The following is a 17,130-nucleotide window of genomic DNA, read 5'->3' on the forward strand; positions in this document are numbered from 1 at the left end:
GTGTTTCTTGGATTGTGGCTGGCCTAGGGCCCTTAGCCATGGTTCAAGCCACATATTGGGGTGTTGAGAAGAGGCTATGGTCGGTAGTTAAAGTCCCAATGGCCATTAGTCTCGCAAACGACGCAAGGAAGCGCAACAGCTGCTGCTGTAATTTTCTTGACAGCAACTTTGTGCTTCGGTTCAGAGGCTCGTTTGAGTTCTTGGTTGGCTTTTAGCCTATGGCCTTGGACTGGACAGTACCTCATCAAGTTAGGAAGGTCATGTTTTTGACAGTTTGTGATTCGGTTAAGTTTAGAGGGCGTACGATAATTTACGGTGCAATGTGCCAAAGTGATTCTCGAAAGAGCGTTTCTTGTTTTTGGCCTCCATTCACCACATTTCGACTTGTACAATTTTAGGAGCTTTATTTCATCATTTTAGGTGTATTTTAATCATGACTAAATGATGGTTCGATGTTGGTTCGGGTTGGTACGGAGTCATGGTTAGAAATTTAGTTGTTGGTCTAGTTGGCCCCGTTTTTTGGGTTCAATGACTAAGTTATTTTCAAGGAAAAAATCATTTGCATATTTTTCATGTAAGAATTAGGTCGCAGCGAGCCTGGAAATGATCCAACCCATTCGGTAAAATAATACAGGACATTTAATTATATTACGTGCATAAAAATATAAAAGTTTATTTTTGAGATATATGCGATATTGCTTGTGGTCACTTCACACACATGGGATTGCAGCTTATCATGGGATTATTACTTCATCCGGTGGTCACTGACCGGTTCATGTTCATGTATTGGTACGAATATCCAGTCCAAGGGCTGTGATGATCTTTACCCCCCAGTATACTGCGGTTTAGTCTGATCAGACGATTCAGTTTATGTTATGGGCCACTTGCGTAGAACATATTCTCAACAGAAAATTATGATATGCTATTTTATGATAGGGCTCTATCGAACAAACATTTCACTTACGATTTTTTCAGATATACACGTATTTATAATTACTCATGACAAGATATTTTCACGTTACGCTTTACGATATGATATCGTTACACGGCATGAAATTTTATGATATATTTACTTGTTATCTACGATATATGCATGCTGAGTCTTTAGACTCACTAGACTTTATTGTTGTAGGTAGTGATGAGGTCGGGGCCGAGGGCGGGGACCAGTGAGCCATCTTGGGTCGGCAGTAGTAGGAACCCGAGGACCTCATTTATCAGTTTATTTATTATTTTATGCAAACTCATTTTATCACGATGAATTATTTTAAGTTGTTTTTTTGAATACATTTTTACTTCCGCTGTTACTTTGAACATTTAAACTTTTATCAGTTTATTTTATGAATGAGGCATTTTATTTATTTAAAAAAAAAATTTTAAAGTATTCCACAAATTTTCAAATACGAATTTCGGGCCTCTACACAGTACATTTGATATCTATTTAATGCTTTTGTAAGCGGATCCGCTAAGTTATCCTTTGATTTAATATAATCAATGGATATAACTCCATTAGAGATCAACTGTCGCACAGTATTATGTTTTCGACGAATGTGTCGAGACTTGCCATTGTACTGTTTTGTGCCCTTTCAATCGTCGACTGACTGTTGCAATGTATCAAGATTGCTGGCACTGGACTTGTCCAACACGGAATGTCCTCTAGAAATTTGCGAAGCCATTCAACTTCTTCTGCAGCTTTGTCTAGCGCTATGAACTCCGATTCCATGGTAGATCTAGTAATGCAAGTTTGTTTCGATGACCTCCAAGAGACTGCTCCTCCACCAATGCTAAATACATAGCCGCTGGTGGATTTGGAGTCCTTGGTGTCAGAAATCCAATTTGCATCACAGTGTCCTTCAAGTACTGCAGGATACCTTGTGTGATTTAATCCATATTCTGAGGTGTGCTTTAAATATCTAAGCACCCTTGTCAACGCCTTCCAGTGTGCATCAATAGGGTTACTTGTAAACGGACTTAACTTGTTAACTGCATAAGCTATGTCAGGTCTAGTACAGTTAGTGATGTACATAAGGCTTCCAATAATTCTGGAGTATTCTAGTTGGTAAACTGGTTTTCCACGATTCTTTGCCAAATGGACATTCACGTCTAAAGGCATTTTTACTGGGGTAGATTCATAAGCGTTAAACTTCTTCAACACTGTTTCTACATTATGAGACTGAGATAGGATTATTGCTTCTAGAGTTCTAAAGATTTTAGTCCATAGAATTACATCAGCAATACCCATATACTTCATATCAAAATATTTTGTCAACAGTTTCTTTGTACCCTTAATCAACTCTTGGTTATTCCCCGTTATTAGCATGTCATCCACATATAGACATACTATCACATAAGATTCTCGAGTGCCTTTAATGTAAACACATTTATCACACACATTAATCTTAAATTCATTTGACAATACTACATTGTCAAAGTTTTCGTGCTACTGCTTGGGCGCTTGTTTAAGTCCGTATAGTGACTTAATTAAATGACATACCTTTCTTTCTTGTCCTTTAAATATGAAGCCTTCAGGTTGCTCCATATATATTTCTTCTTCAAGTTCACCATTTAAGAATGCTGTTTTGACATCCATTTGATGTATCTCAAGGTTATGCAACTGCAATGGCAATGAGCACACGAATGGATGTTATTCTTGAAACTGGTGAATACGTGTCGGAGAAATCATTACCTTATCTTTGTCTATAATCTTTGGCCACAAGCCTGGTTTTGTATTTTTCAATACTTCCATTAATTCTAGTTTTCTTTTTCAATATCCAGTTTCATCCCAATGGCTTGGTCCCTGGTGGAAGATCCATTAGTTCCTAAGTATGGTTTTGCAAAATGGAATCCATTTCAGCGTTGATGGCTTCTTTCCAATAAGGAGATTCAGGGCTAGCCAGAGCATCTTGTATGTCCTTTGGTTCATTCTCCAACATCGAAGTATGGAAGTCTGGACCAAATGACTTTGAGATTCTAGCCCTTTTGTTTTTTTTTTTTGGCTCTTGCTCCTTTGAAGAGCCTTCCAATGGTATACCATTTTCATTTAGAGTTGACTCATGTGTAGGTACTTGACCTGCATGCTCCGTCTCAAGTTTTCGCTTGCTAGAACCATATTCTTTCCTTTCTTTACAAGGGAATATATTTTCAAAAAATAGTTCATTTCTTGACTCAATTGTAATTCCCGTATTCATTATTGCATTTTCAGATTTGTGCACTAAAAACCTATAGGCACTACTATTATGTGCATATCCGATGAATATGCAGTCGACTGTTTTTGGTCCAATTCGCTCTTGTTTAGTCTTTAGTATTTCAACCTTAGCTAGACACTCCCACACTTTGATGTATTTTTAGGAAGGTTTATGACATTTCCACATTTCGTAAGGTGACTTGTCATTTTTCTTGTTGGGTATCTTGTTCAGGATGTGATTAGCCGATAATATTGCTTTCCTCCCACAAGTTTTGGGGTAGTCCTGAACTTATTAACATAGCATTCATCAAATCTTTCAGAGTTCGATTCTTTCTTTCTGCAATGCCATTCGATTGGGGTGAATAAAGAGCGGTCGTTTCATGAATTATGCCCACATATGTGCAGAATTCATCAAACGGTGCTCCGTATTGCCCCCTCTGTCGCTTTGAACCCTCTTTATTTGTTTGCCTAGTTGATTCTCAACTTCGGTCTTATAACCTTTGAATGCTTCAAGAGCTTCATATTTCGACCTCAAAAGATATACGTAACAGTACCTTGTATGATAATCAATGAATGTCACGTAGTATCATTTTCCTCCTCTAGTTTGTACAAACTTTAAATCACCAAGATCGGTGTGTATTAGTTTTAGAGGAGTTGTACATCTTTCAATTGAGTGGTAATGCGCTTTGGTCATTTTTGCTTCAACACATATCTCACATTTTTGTGTTGGATCGACGTTGTGTTTAGGCAATAATTCCAGTTTCATTAAACGTTGCAAGGTATTAAAATTTACGTGTTCTAAACGAACATGCCATAAATGAGAACACTCAAGCAAGTAAATAGAACTTTTGCCTTTATCAACAACATTTTGGCTAATAGCCATTATATTCAACTTGAAAAGGTTTTCATCGAGATATTTTTTTCCAATAAAATGATCATTCTTGGTCAATACAAACTTGTTAGACTCAAATACTAGTCTAAACCCGTCTTTGACCAACAGAGACCCCGACACGAGGTTCTTTCTTATGTCTGATACATGAAGTGCATCAACAAGTGTTACTTCCAAACCCGATGTCATCTTCAGTACTACATTTCATGTGCCCACCACCTCAGATGTAGCGGAGTTCCCCATGTATAGTTTTCTCCGGGTCGATGGAGTGTATGTGGAGAACATCCCCTTATTGGAGCATATGTGTCGAGTTGCTCCAGTATCAACCCACCACTCGTTGGGGTTTTCCACCAAATTTGCTTCAAAAATAACTGCAAACAAATCAAGTTCAGAAAAAACAGATGGTACCGACCTTTATTGAACTACGTTGGCTTGAGGATTTCCCTTCTTTGACTTCCTACAATCCTTAGCCATGTGATTCGATTTTCCGCAGTTATAACAAGTGCCTTTGAACTTCTTCTTAATTGGTGGTTGTTGGCCATATTGTGGTTGCTTTTCAAACTTCCTTTTCTTCCCTTTGAGACTTGATTCAACAATGTTCACCGTTGCTGCCATTTTACTTGCCTTGGCCTCGGTGCTCTTGTTGTCTTCTTCTATCCTCAATCTCACAATGAGATCCTCCAATCCCATCTCCTTCCTTTTGTGCTTCAAATAATTCTTGAAATCCTTCCACAACTGAGGGAGTTTCTCGATCAAAGCAGCAACTTAGAAGGACTCGCTTAGAGTCTTGGACTCATTCCTTCCCCATGAATCTCGTGCAAGAGAAGTTGTAATTCTTGCACTTGACTCATCACGGACTTTGAGTCCACTATCTTGTAGTCCAAAAATCTTCCAACAATAAACTTCTTCAAACCCGCATCCTCCACCCTATATTTCTTATCAAGCATATCCCAAAGTTTCTTTGCAGTCTTGACTTGACAATACACATTGTACAATACATTGTCAAGTCCATTGAGGATGTAGTTCTTGCACAGGAAATCACTTTGGTTCTATGCATCCAAAGCGGCCATCTTGTTGGTGTCTGTCTCGTCTTCAGCAACGGTGGGAGGATCGTCCTTCAAGAACCTTGACAAACTCAAGGTTATGAGATAAAAAAATATCTTCTGTTGCCATCTTTTGAAATCTGCACAAGAAAACTTTTCTGGTTTCTCTCATGGTGCAACGGTTGCATGTTGTGTTGTAGATGATGATGTCATTGAGATTCTTCTTGCAAGTGATTAAAAATCCACAAATTCTTCTTAAGATTGTTGTCTAGGGGATTGAAATTTGATAGGAAAAACAAGAAGAAAACAAAGAAAATGGCTTGTAGAGGCAAGTGTTGAACACTTTCTCCTTAAGAATAATTTGCCCCTCCCAATATGCTAAAGGTTTGTGGCAATCTTCTCACAAAATACAACTACAACTCTTGGATAATGAGCACTCAAATATCCAAGTTCTATAACAAGGAAATGAATGAAACTCTCTCTTGTTGAAGAAGGAAGAAGAACAATATGCAAAAATGAAAATTCTGTGTCTTTGATTTTTAATAAATCAAGCATTTAATATTTTTCATGTAAAAAAACATGATCTTTCATTCATAGGGGTGTCCCTTGGCCATTGTAATTGACCACAATCATCAACAATGCCAAGGAAACGAAAAAATACCAGAAAAATCCGAAGGGACAAGAACTTGGGCGCTCTGTGCGCGCACCCCTGGGGGCGCGCGTGCTGCCATGCACTCTCGGCAGCGCCTGCCGAGATCTCTCGGCAGGCGCGCACACCTGCGCGCAGATCTTAGCGAAGGTGCGCGCCTGCTATTGTTCACCTAATTTTTTTTTTAAAATTTGCTTTCCATCCCTTACATGTTCCAACTACTCGTTTGAAGTTCTTTCAACATTTGATGAACTCGTTTCGAGTTTAATTCAGAAGCACCGAACTTAATATTCGTTCATTAAGGTTCGTTATTCGTTTCGAATTTTTCCAATCAAACACATTGATTAATTTGCTTAATTTTCATTCATTAAGCATCAAAATCATCCAACATTAGACTCCGTCAGGGGTGTAATTGAATCGAGTTCGAACATAATTATAAATAAATATATATTATATCATACATATATATATATATATATATATATATATATATATATATTTTCGAGTAGAAACAATTAATACTTAAATTTGATTATAAAACTGAAAGGAAAAATAATTATTGGTTTTCAATATATCATTTATTCATTAAATTATCTTTTCCTTATTAATAAGATTGTGTGAAATAATTAATTAAGGGTTTTGTCTTTCTAGATCTTAGATAATTATGCTAAAATTCTTATGATATGATATTATTGTTTAAAAGAGATTATTTCTAATAAAACTCTTGTTTCTATATTTTGTATGATTTTTGGGGATAAACTCTAGAAGAAAAGGAGTTTATATAAAGAATAAAATGTAGTTGCTGAAAAAAGACTTTTGCACGTCAACAAATATTATCATAGAGAAGGATTAAGTCTCATAGCGTCATGCGTTTGAAGATCATCGTTGCTACAATGTATTGTCTTGATTGTTGGATACATCTGAAGATAATATTTGTAAAAGTGTTGAGTAAAGATCGTGTTTTTGTTGCTCTAATTTTAGGCACACTGTTTGCGTTCTTTGAATATTTTTTTAATCTGATTATTTTTTTAGGATACAATTTGATTTTTTAACGTGTTAAGGAAGATATTTTTCATAAAATTACTAGTGTTGGTTTTTGTAAACTCAAATTGTTTTTTTAGTGATTATTTTACATCACAAGTAGTTATACTTTTGCACAATTATGTTTGAGTTATTTTTGTTTAAGTTATTTAGTTGTATGATATATTATTCCGCTGCGTGTTTTCACTAGATGTTATAACATATGCGAGACGCCCACTACTTTTTTTATATATATATAAATCATAAACTTGAAAATTAATATTAAAAATAACTTAACATACCCATAAAAAATAATAATTTAACATTTGAATCTCAAGTGTATAAAATAAATATCTAAATCATCAACTAACCAAAAGTCCTACGTAAATCTTTAAAAGATCAATTAGCAAAAAAATAAAGCATAAAAATCCCTAATAAAATCATTAACATTAATTTTTATCTATCGAGCTAGTGCGAAAAATAAATGTCCATCAAGAGTGTACTGCCGCAGTCGATCCACTCAAGCGTCAGCGCCTCCTCATACCATCAAATCCTGCAATATTTAAACCTAGTGAGTCTAATGACTCAGCACGTTCTAAACATGAGTAACAAATAATACATATACAATCACATGCATTAAAAATCATACTTTTATAAAATAGATTATAAGCGTAAATAAATCATAAATTCGTAAAATCATTTAATTGTAAAGCTTTGCATCCTTTATCATTTTGGGCGAAGTTTAATCCTTGAAAGTGACTAGCTTTTATCCTCTGGTCAACTGATCAGTCTTTAGCTCCACATGCCCCGTGGGGGTGGCACTAGGTTCCGCCATGAAAATACGATCGCCGGGCTCCCTTTGGGGCCTTTTTCCTCACGACATCTCCACAAAATTATAAGTTTACCGTTCCTTCTTAAAACAGATCCCCCACATATCATATATCATTTGTCACAGTCAATTCACATCCCTCAAAATATTTTTCATTTTCTTTTAAAACATAAAATATCATAACTTCCCAAAAATTACACTTTTTAACAGTAAAAATTGCACAACTTTACCATAAAGCATAAAATATCATATTTATATCAAAATCATCATTTTAAATCATTTAACATGCGTTATGATCTCTTCGGGATGCTGCCAAGCTTTTACATATTACCCAAGTGTAAAAGATCCTTTTGGCCTAGACGTACAAGTTCTCGATTTTGACTTTTTCTTGCTTTTAATGACATGGGATTATCCCAAATAATTATTTATGTTTAAATCTATTTTTTCATAATTTTATTCAACTTAAATTCGAGGCTTTTCATTAAATTCCTATTTAAACATTCGTGAGGCGTTTAATTCCCTCATTAATTCAAAACCTATTATTTTCTTCCCAAACTTCAATTATAGACTTTTAATTACCTAAGCTACCCTTGTGAGCCATGAACCACTCCCGTGGGTCCATGGTTCAAACTTTGTGTATTAAATCTTGCTTTTCACCCTTAAGAGAATCCACCGAGCCATCTCCCTATTTAGTCGAGCCACCTCGAGCCAGACCCTAGCCAACCTATCTAGGTACCCTCCTGACCAACCCTGACCCTTAGAACTAGACCCTAGCTCACGCAAACCCTCATGGACAACGACCCGAAGCTGCAGTTTTTCCATTCTACATGCCTAGGACTCCTAGTCACTCTAGAACTCTCTTGCTCAACCACCACCTTGCCCACCTGACCCTCACCGACCCTGGACCACGCTCAGACCCAGCCTAACCCAGCCCAAGCCCTGAACCAGCGCTGGGAGCCCTGCCATCAGAACAAGAGTCGCGCACCTTTCCTTTTCTCATTACCTAGAGCCACCACGAACCATGGCTGCACCAGACCATGTTCCGAACCCTACCCATCTACCCTGGACCCTACTTGACCAGCTTGGCCAGCCCCTAGCCACGCTGCACTCCCTCCCAAAGCACACCAGCCGCGAGCATGCATGAGAGAGTCTTTATGCGTGTGGACTCTTCCCTCTTGCTGCTGCCGCTTCTAGCCCCACCTAGACACCTCCTAGCGCCTCGCCCAAGCCCCGATCAGGGCCTGAAACATGCCCTATGTGGGGCCCTCCCCTGACCGAACCCAAAAGCCGAAGCTCATAAGAAAACCCTAGCCTGAAGCCTCCTTCATGCACAGTTCCTTCAACACCTTCCCTGCCCTTGTATTCCCTTAAAATTATTCAGGTTTTATCCATAAATCATTCCTAGTTGGCAGCCTATCCATTGGAATCATAACTTTTTCGAAACAAGCGTAAAAGCATCCAAACTTTTAAAAATATTTGTTCTAACGATAAACCAATTCCTACAAACGTATTTTTCATGCAAAGATAATCATAACATGCATAATATTGTTTGAATGATGCGTCAAAGGGTTTAGAAAACGTGCATTTGCGTTTATAACGCTCGAATAAACGATCTCGACGTGGGCGTGAAGAAGAACAAACGGGCGACGAAGACTCCTGGATTTTCTTTCTTCCGAATTCTTAAAATTATGGTGTGTGCTAGTGTGTGAAATTTGGCTGATTATCATGCTTGAGAAGCCTAGGTGACACATTTATAGATTTTATTTTGAATCATAATGGGCCTTGGTTTTGGGCCTCCAAGTATAAGAGCAATTGAGCCAACTCAATTTAGTTAAATTGGGCACAATTACTCTTATTTAATTGAAATATAAAAGTTTATAAAATTTAGTTTTCAAAAATAATATTTTTCATCTTCTAAAACCTCTCATTTTCCCAAAACCGGATTCTCGAGAATATTTAATAAATAATAAAAATTCTTGTCTTGGTCGTCCACGGTCTCCTTTCCCCTGCCTATTATCGAATATTCTGGTAAAATCCTTCAATTTAATGAAAACATGCCATATAATCATTTAATCATGCAATCATACCTTTAATCATATAATATGCATCAAGTAACCATTTAAAATCAATTAAATAAAAACATTAAGCAATTCAAGTAATTCACATGCATGTACTTTACGTATGTTTAGTTTTTCGGACATTACAATATGAGACAACATTTATATCTGATACACATATTTTTTTTTATAGTTTATGTTAAACAGAAATCCCGACAAAAACATTGTAGCTACTAGACTCAAATTGAGCTCGATCAAATTAAGTTCGAATCAAATTTTACACGAACTGTTCACTTATATATCTATAGACTTTAACCAACCCACTTACGTGATCTGAAAAATAATTTGGGTTGTATAATATATATTATATTTTATTAAAGTTGAAGATTTGATAGAAATCATCCAAACATCAAAATATGTATATCTATTTTTACTCCTCAATTATGAATAAATTCATCAAAATTGTTTCTATCAAAATTAGTATAATCTATATTTTTTTTTATTTAATTATATTTTGATTTTCATTTAAATATAAATCAAATAAATTATAAAAAATATTATACCATTATAGAACGGTATATTGATATAATTAGTAACGAGTAATTAATAAAAAGAGACAAAAGGGGTGAACTGAATTTAAGCGGACCCCACAATCGGCTCACATGCTAACCGAGTGAGCTTGTCAGAACCGGACCCACCCCACCCTACGCTTCTTACCTGGCTACAAGTCTTCCCCCCACTTTTTAAATTTTTTTAAAAATGAATTCTCCCACCGCCGTGCGTGTTCTCCACCTCCCACCACCGCGCCTGCGATACCTCCACATCTAGGGTTTCTCCTTGCTATAAAATCCCTCTTCCGCCTTCTCTCCAATCTTTACCACGCCACTCTCTTTCTCTCTTGTCCCCCCAAAATCTTTGATTTATTTCTGTTCTCTCTCTCTCTCTCTTTTTTGCTCTGCTGGGCCCTGAGTGTTTTTCAGCCATTTGAGTTCTGGCCATAATTAAACCTTCACGCAGCAGCAACACCCCGGTATTTATTACCTTCTGGTGTTACCCGCCTTAATTGTTTTCAGGTTTGTTGTTAAGGAGAAGGAATAGTTCGTCTGTTCGAGTGTTAATGGCGCAAGAATTGGATGACGGAGAGTTCTGGCTCCCTTCGGAGTTTCTGACTGATGATGACTTGCTGATGGACTTCCAGAAGAAGGAAGGTGGTGATTTTTCTTGTGGGTTCGGGAGCTCGTTTGGCTTACACTCAGATCTGAGCTCCCCCGTGTACTCGGTTACAGGTTCGACCGAAACCGAGAGCGACGAGGATGATTTTATTAGCTTTTTAACTCAGAAGATGAATTATTCTACTCTGAATGACTCAACGAAGGTACGTGTATGTCTGTTCTTGTAAATTTTACGTCACCTTTGTTTTTGAATGTTTTCTTGATTCATTTTTGTATGGTTTGTTACAGGGATGGAAGGTTTCTGGTTCACCACAATCAACTCTGTGTGGGTGTAAACCAGTTGCCAGTCCGGGCAGCCCAAAATCCGTTTCGCAGGTTTCTTCGCCTCCGCATTACGGAATCGCGGTGAGTTGGGGTTTATTCTACGAGGCCGCGGAGAAGGTTGCGAGGCTGCGGATGAATGAAGCGGCGGCGGCGTGTTATCAACCGAAGATGACTCATCCGCCGCTGAAGCCTTCCCCTCTTACCGTTTCCCAAGTCAACCGATGCCAGACCTCCGGATTTTACCCTAATCATAAAACCCAAGAACAGTTATCCTACCAGAAAATGCAAACAATCCAGGTTAGTTTTTTTTTTTTTTTTTTTTTCTCTTCCAAATTACAAGTTTTCCCTTTTTAAGTGCGTGCCTTGAAGTTTTCCAACCTTTGTTCAGTTTCAGCAGCTGAAAAATGAAATCTGGGGACATGGGCAGAGGGTAAACCAGTTTCAGAATGGAGGGAGAATTGGAGGAGTTGAAGAAACTCAAGGATTATCAGAGGCAGCTTGGCCCACTCTGCTACAGGCTCAACGTCAACCGCAGCAGATGTCCAGTTCAGGGATGAGGGCAGTTTTCCTCGCCGAAAATGGAGCCAAAAAAGAGCGTACAGGCACCGGTGTTTTCTTGCCCAGAGGATATGGAACCAAATCTCCGGATACAAACAAGAAACCAGGTTATAAACCGAACATATTCTTGTTCCAGCATTTATGTTTCCATTATTGCCAGCATCACGCCATTAGATTGCTTTACTGCTGCTCACATGTATCGTTGGGTAGCTGCCTTAATTTATTCTTACTGTTCAGCTTCCTTTTTTGGTTATAGATCTGCAATGCCCAGTTTCTTTTTGTTTCCAAGACATTAATTGAGGGGACTTCCATTTTCTGTTCGAATACGCTGACACGTGACGATTTTTCTTCCAAAATACAGCAGGTTCCACAGTTTTGCTACCAGATAGAGTGGTCCATGCCTTGAATCTGAATCTTGGCTCCATCGACGCCTCGGCTCAGGCCAAGTCTAGAGGCGTTCTGTTCAATGCAGACACAGGTTTCAAGCGCAAAAATAGCACCAGGATGGCTCAACAGGGGAGAAATCTTATCCCACAGCCGGTCGTGAACCAAGAATTCTGTCTCCCCCAAGAGTGGACTTATTAACACTTCCGGAACTCGAATCCACATACCCTTTTACCAAAACGACGGTTGGTTCGTGCCGAAGGACTTAAGTTCGTTCGATGATTAATTATATAGGATTAGTTTCTCGTTTCTGTGACAGATTATCAGGGATAGTAGAGTATAGCAGCATTATAGGGACAACAGTGAAATCAGCAGTTAATTAGGCGTCGATGAAGATTACTACACCAAGAAATTGGCTTGAAGAAAATGGTTGTCTGGTTTTTTTTCCCCCTTTTTAGTATCACCCAAATAAAATATATTAACATTGTCAGTCTCGAAGATTAAAGAACACAGGGGATTGTCGTTGTCGTTTGGCTCGAGGTACAAGGAAGTGGTTTGAAGACAGATTGTTCTTTTATCCCTCGATGGGAAATGGATCGAAAATATAACTATATTACAATAATAAAAATAGGAGAGGTTTTTATCAGTAGTGGGGTTGGAGTGGTGTTTTGGTCGAAGCTCCAGCCTGGTCTTCCTTTTTGGCTCTAGTTTTATTTTATGTCTTGTTTGTGTGAACTACGGTTGGTTTGTAGTGATTTGTATTATCAATAACGAGAAAGAAGAATCGATTATTTATTATTTTATTAATTGTCGTGTAATTTAGTTGTGTTTATTTTATTATCATTAATTAATTGATTCATTAATATACTTTGAGATTAAGAAAAGTGTGTGGTCAAAGCATTGGGGAGCAAAAGCATTTGCATGGATGTTTTGTGCTTCGAGCCTTCTTTCACATGATTTGGCAGGCTGTCTTTTTTACCATTGTGTGTATGTTCATCGATTCCTCTTTACAAGTCGCATAAACTTTTCTCATTCTTCTGGTTTAGAATACAACGACGAGAAATCACAGGCGGTTGAGATGAATTTCAGCGAAAACAAGGAAGTTTCAACCCGTTCAAGGGGCGTGGTATATCAAATCAAAGATTTAGAAAGGTTTAAAAAAATGTGAGAAGTCTATAATTCAATGGAAGGGATAAAAAGCCTTTAATTTGAGCGTGTGTAATTGCTTCAAGGGGAAGGATTTGAGAGGATTGATTTAATGAGCTGTCGATAGGTGTAACCACCGTTAATTTGTGTATTCTTTTCTATTTAATTCCTCGGATGCCCCACACTAAAAGCTCCCCTCCCCTATTGTGGATTTGGCCAACACTTCACGTCTTCCCTCCAATAAAGTCAAATAATGCACTATCCCCTCTTAATTTTTTCACCTCATTTGTTTTTTTGTTGTTTTTGGGAGAATACCCCATATTCAAAAAGAGAGTATTTTTTTAAAAAAAAAAAAATTGGACAAAAACATGCCACCTTAGTTTTGGTGAGATGGCTATGTCATTTGGGCCAATGATGCAGCCCATGGCCATGTGATGTGCTGCAAACAACAGCAACACCCCTCATGCCTTTCGGAGCTCCAACTCCATGTGCTCTTTCTTCCCCCCCTTTTCATTAAGAGAACATGACACTTGTGAGTTGTGATCCCATGTAAAAGTGATTTTGTACACGCAAAAAAGGGTTTATTGGAATCTTGATCTCATCAAGTTCTGCGTCAAAATAACGTGTATTTTATGCGAGGGGGAGTGGGTTGGGTGCTCTCCGTGTCACCACGATTTGCGTGAATGATTGACTTTGGCTTCACATGTTGCGCCTCTCTTTCGTACATATGTATATTTTTTCACACACCCTTTAATTTGTTTCTATCGTGCCGCACATTAGCTTCTTTATGAAGTTATGCACATATTATTTCCTTGTCGATTGCTTTTAAGCAGAAAATAAGAATTCGAAAAATAAAATAAATGGTGTTATTAATTTTAAACAATCGTAAATAAAAATTAGCAATATTTGACATTTTATATTTGTATAGATATCATTTTTAATAGAAATGAAAGTTAGTATATTTTAGTGAAATATTTTTCGCTTAAATTTTATCAAAATATTTAGATTGAAGGAAATAAATTTTTTGACCTTTTATTGTTGTATTTTAAGCTTTAATTTTTGTACTTAAATAGAATTTTATGGAGACATTAGAAGTTCATTGGCATTTTAAATATCTCTATAGTTCGTGGAGTTTTTAAAAATTAAGTTTGAATAGCATATGATTTTTAAAGATTCTACAAAATTTTACTTTGAATACTACTATATTTCTATAGAGTATATAAAAGTTTAGATTGAATACATCTTAACTTTTAAACTCTATAAAAATCATCAAAAGTCTATAACGAACCAATATACCCCTCTTATTTTTTTTCATGGACCCTGTCAATTTTGAATTCTAATTGGACTTAAGGTTGCGTTTGAATTCTATATTAGGAAATCTACCACAATTGCTATTAAAATTATGTAATCTGATATGAAAAATCCACTTCGACTTGTGTTTGGATTGATTGATTTGATTGCAAATGACACTAATATTGAGAAATCCATCACAATTAAAATTGAAATTAAAAGAATTCCTTATCTGTAAATGCGATATCACTATGCGTTTTCTGAGATACTTCACATGGTTATAGAATCTCGAGCAACCATTTGACATATTAGTGGTTATGGATTCGATAACGATACATGAGATGAAAAGATTGTATTGTATGAGTTAACCACAATCGATCGGTTCTAGCAAACATTACCAGTGATACACATAGAATCATAAGCATATTAAGAGCTCTTACCATGAATCGACGAGTCCAATCAGATGTTAGTGGGTGCTCTTATCATGATTCGATAGATTCAATCAGAAATGAAATCTAATTCTTATGATCAAGGAGTTGATGCATAAAATGACCACTCTAATTTGGTTTACCTAAACAAGTCGAGGAATTTAAAATCAATTAATCTGAAATCCATTAACTTAAATATATTGATCCAAACACAACTTAAATTCATCCAAAATCAGGATGCATCTAATTCGAACACTACAAGGAATCCAATATTTGCCTTTTAATTTAATGTTATTTTCCGGCTAGAATGAGGAGTGTCTTATTTAAGAGGATAACCTGCCACCTGCCAATTTATGTTCAAGAGAAGAAGCTTAATTTGGATGTACTATTTTAGCCTTCTGGGAAAAATTTCGACCCCTAATTATATAACGAATCCATTAAACTAATAAGGCTGGCTGGCTGGCTGGCTGCTTTAATTCAACAGTTGCTCCATGACCATCCACAACATTGAAACTCGTCACCAAACATGTTAAAACAATAATGCATAGAGAGCTCTCTTTCCCATTTTATATATTCTGTTGCCGCTTTTCTCCGTAAAAGATATGTATATACGTATGTCATATCCTAAGTCCAGACTCGTATAAACACGATTATGTAATGGGTTTTTGTATCGTAGATGAACCCGATAACAATTCATTATTGAACCCCTAATTATAAACCATTCCAAAAATCAATTTTAAATCCATGCCGGATGATCGAATACTATAACGTTTGTCAAAACGTCATTAATCTATTAAGTAATTAACTGGCAATTTTAAAAAAAAGGGTTCAGTTTTGGTGTAGAATGAGCTGGGGTAGGCGGTGAGGCCTGCCGTGGAATACGGCAGAACGTTCAATCTTACAAGTTGACGAGTCGGTGTACGGACAATACTGTGTCCAATGAATTAGACGTGTAGGTTTGGGGTCTGATCAGTGGAAGATATATGTTTTTAGATAATTAAATTAGTCAAAGACGAGCATAAAGACAACCTTAAACATCCAATCCATCACATGCAAAGCTTTTTAATTACGTATACTTTCATTTCGAACCATGTTAGGCTCCAACCATTACACATTTTTAAAAAAAAAAAATTAGCAATGATGTTTAGATTTACAAACAACACTATTTGTTCATCATCTTATTCAGTATAATCTCGTACTAACTGGTGACACAAAAACTCTTATTAGATCATTTCACGAGTTAATTTTGTGAGATGGATCTCTGATTCGATCCGACCACGAAAAAATATTAGTTTTTATGTCAAAAGAAATTACTTTTCACTGTAGGTACGGATTGAGTCGATACGTCTTACTGATCTATCGCAAGAGACCTACTAAGCTAGTGGTTTGATAATCGAATTTCGGCATTCTAAATTTTTTTAATTACTAAATTTTGATATCGAGAATTTCTAAAGGAATTTTTTGTTTGATTAGTTTGATTGTGTGTATATTTTGTTTTTGGATTATGCCCAACAAATGATAATTTTTTTAAAAATTCTTTCTATTTTTTGTTTATATTTGATAAGACAATCATTAACTACTTAAATAAATGAAAATCTCTAGTATTTTTTAAGACACAATTTATATGAATTGGTTATTCTGTTGTCAGTTTGGCTAGTTTCGCTAATGAAATGAATACTAAACTATACAAGTGAAACTTAATATCTGCATTAAAGTCGACAATTTGGATTTGATTTGTTGGGCCAACTCGTCATGTCACTAAAAAAGACGGAGTTTGGGTTGTGCTTATGGTGGCCTATTTGGAGCCAATTTATATAAATTTTTTAAAAAATTTTAAAAACATATTACAATTAGTATTTCTAATAGTTTATATTTTTATATGATTTATATTATTTGAAAGGATTTATATATGATTGGTAAGCTTTAAAAGATTTACAATGATTTATGTATAATTAATTAATTTTTGAAAATATTATTAATAAATATTTATTATTGTTAGTGAATTTTTAAATATTTATCATTATGTTTGATTTTTTAAATCTTTTGCCCCAGACAGCCCACAACTCATGAAATCCTAATCCAGGACATGTTGGGTTGGGTTGGGTTGGGATTTTCTTAACCCGCCAAGATGGCGACCGACCCAACCCACTTGGTGGTGGG

General features: G+C 36.4%; 1 protein-coding gene across 1 annotated transcript; it reads left to right on the forward strand.

Moving 5' to 3' along the window:
• Window positions 1-10,528: 10,528 nt before the first annotated feature.
• LOC142505361 (uncharacterized) lies at window positions 10,529-12,913 on the forward strand. Its single transcript, XM_075618326.1, has 4 exons — window positions 10,529-11,043; window positions 11,129-11,461; window positions 11,553-11,829; window positions 12,084-12,913. Exons 1-4 carry the CDS (start codon window positions 10,786-10,788, stop codon window positions 12,305-12,307), a joined length of 1,092 nt encoding a protein of 363 aa, XP_075474441.1. The 5' UTR covers window positions 10,529-10,785; the 3' UTR covers window positions 12,308-12,913.
• The last annotated feature ends 4,217 nt before the right edge of the window (window positions 12,914-17,130 follow it).

This window comes from Primulina tabacum, chromosome 10, assembly GCF_025594145.1.
Source record: "Primulina tabacum isolate GXHZ01 chromosome 10, ASM2559414v2, whole genome shotgun sequence".
Lineage (NCBI taxonomy): Eukaryota > Viridiplantae > Streptophyta > Magnoliopsida > Lamiales > Gesneriaceae > Primulina > Primulina tabacum.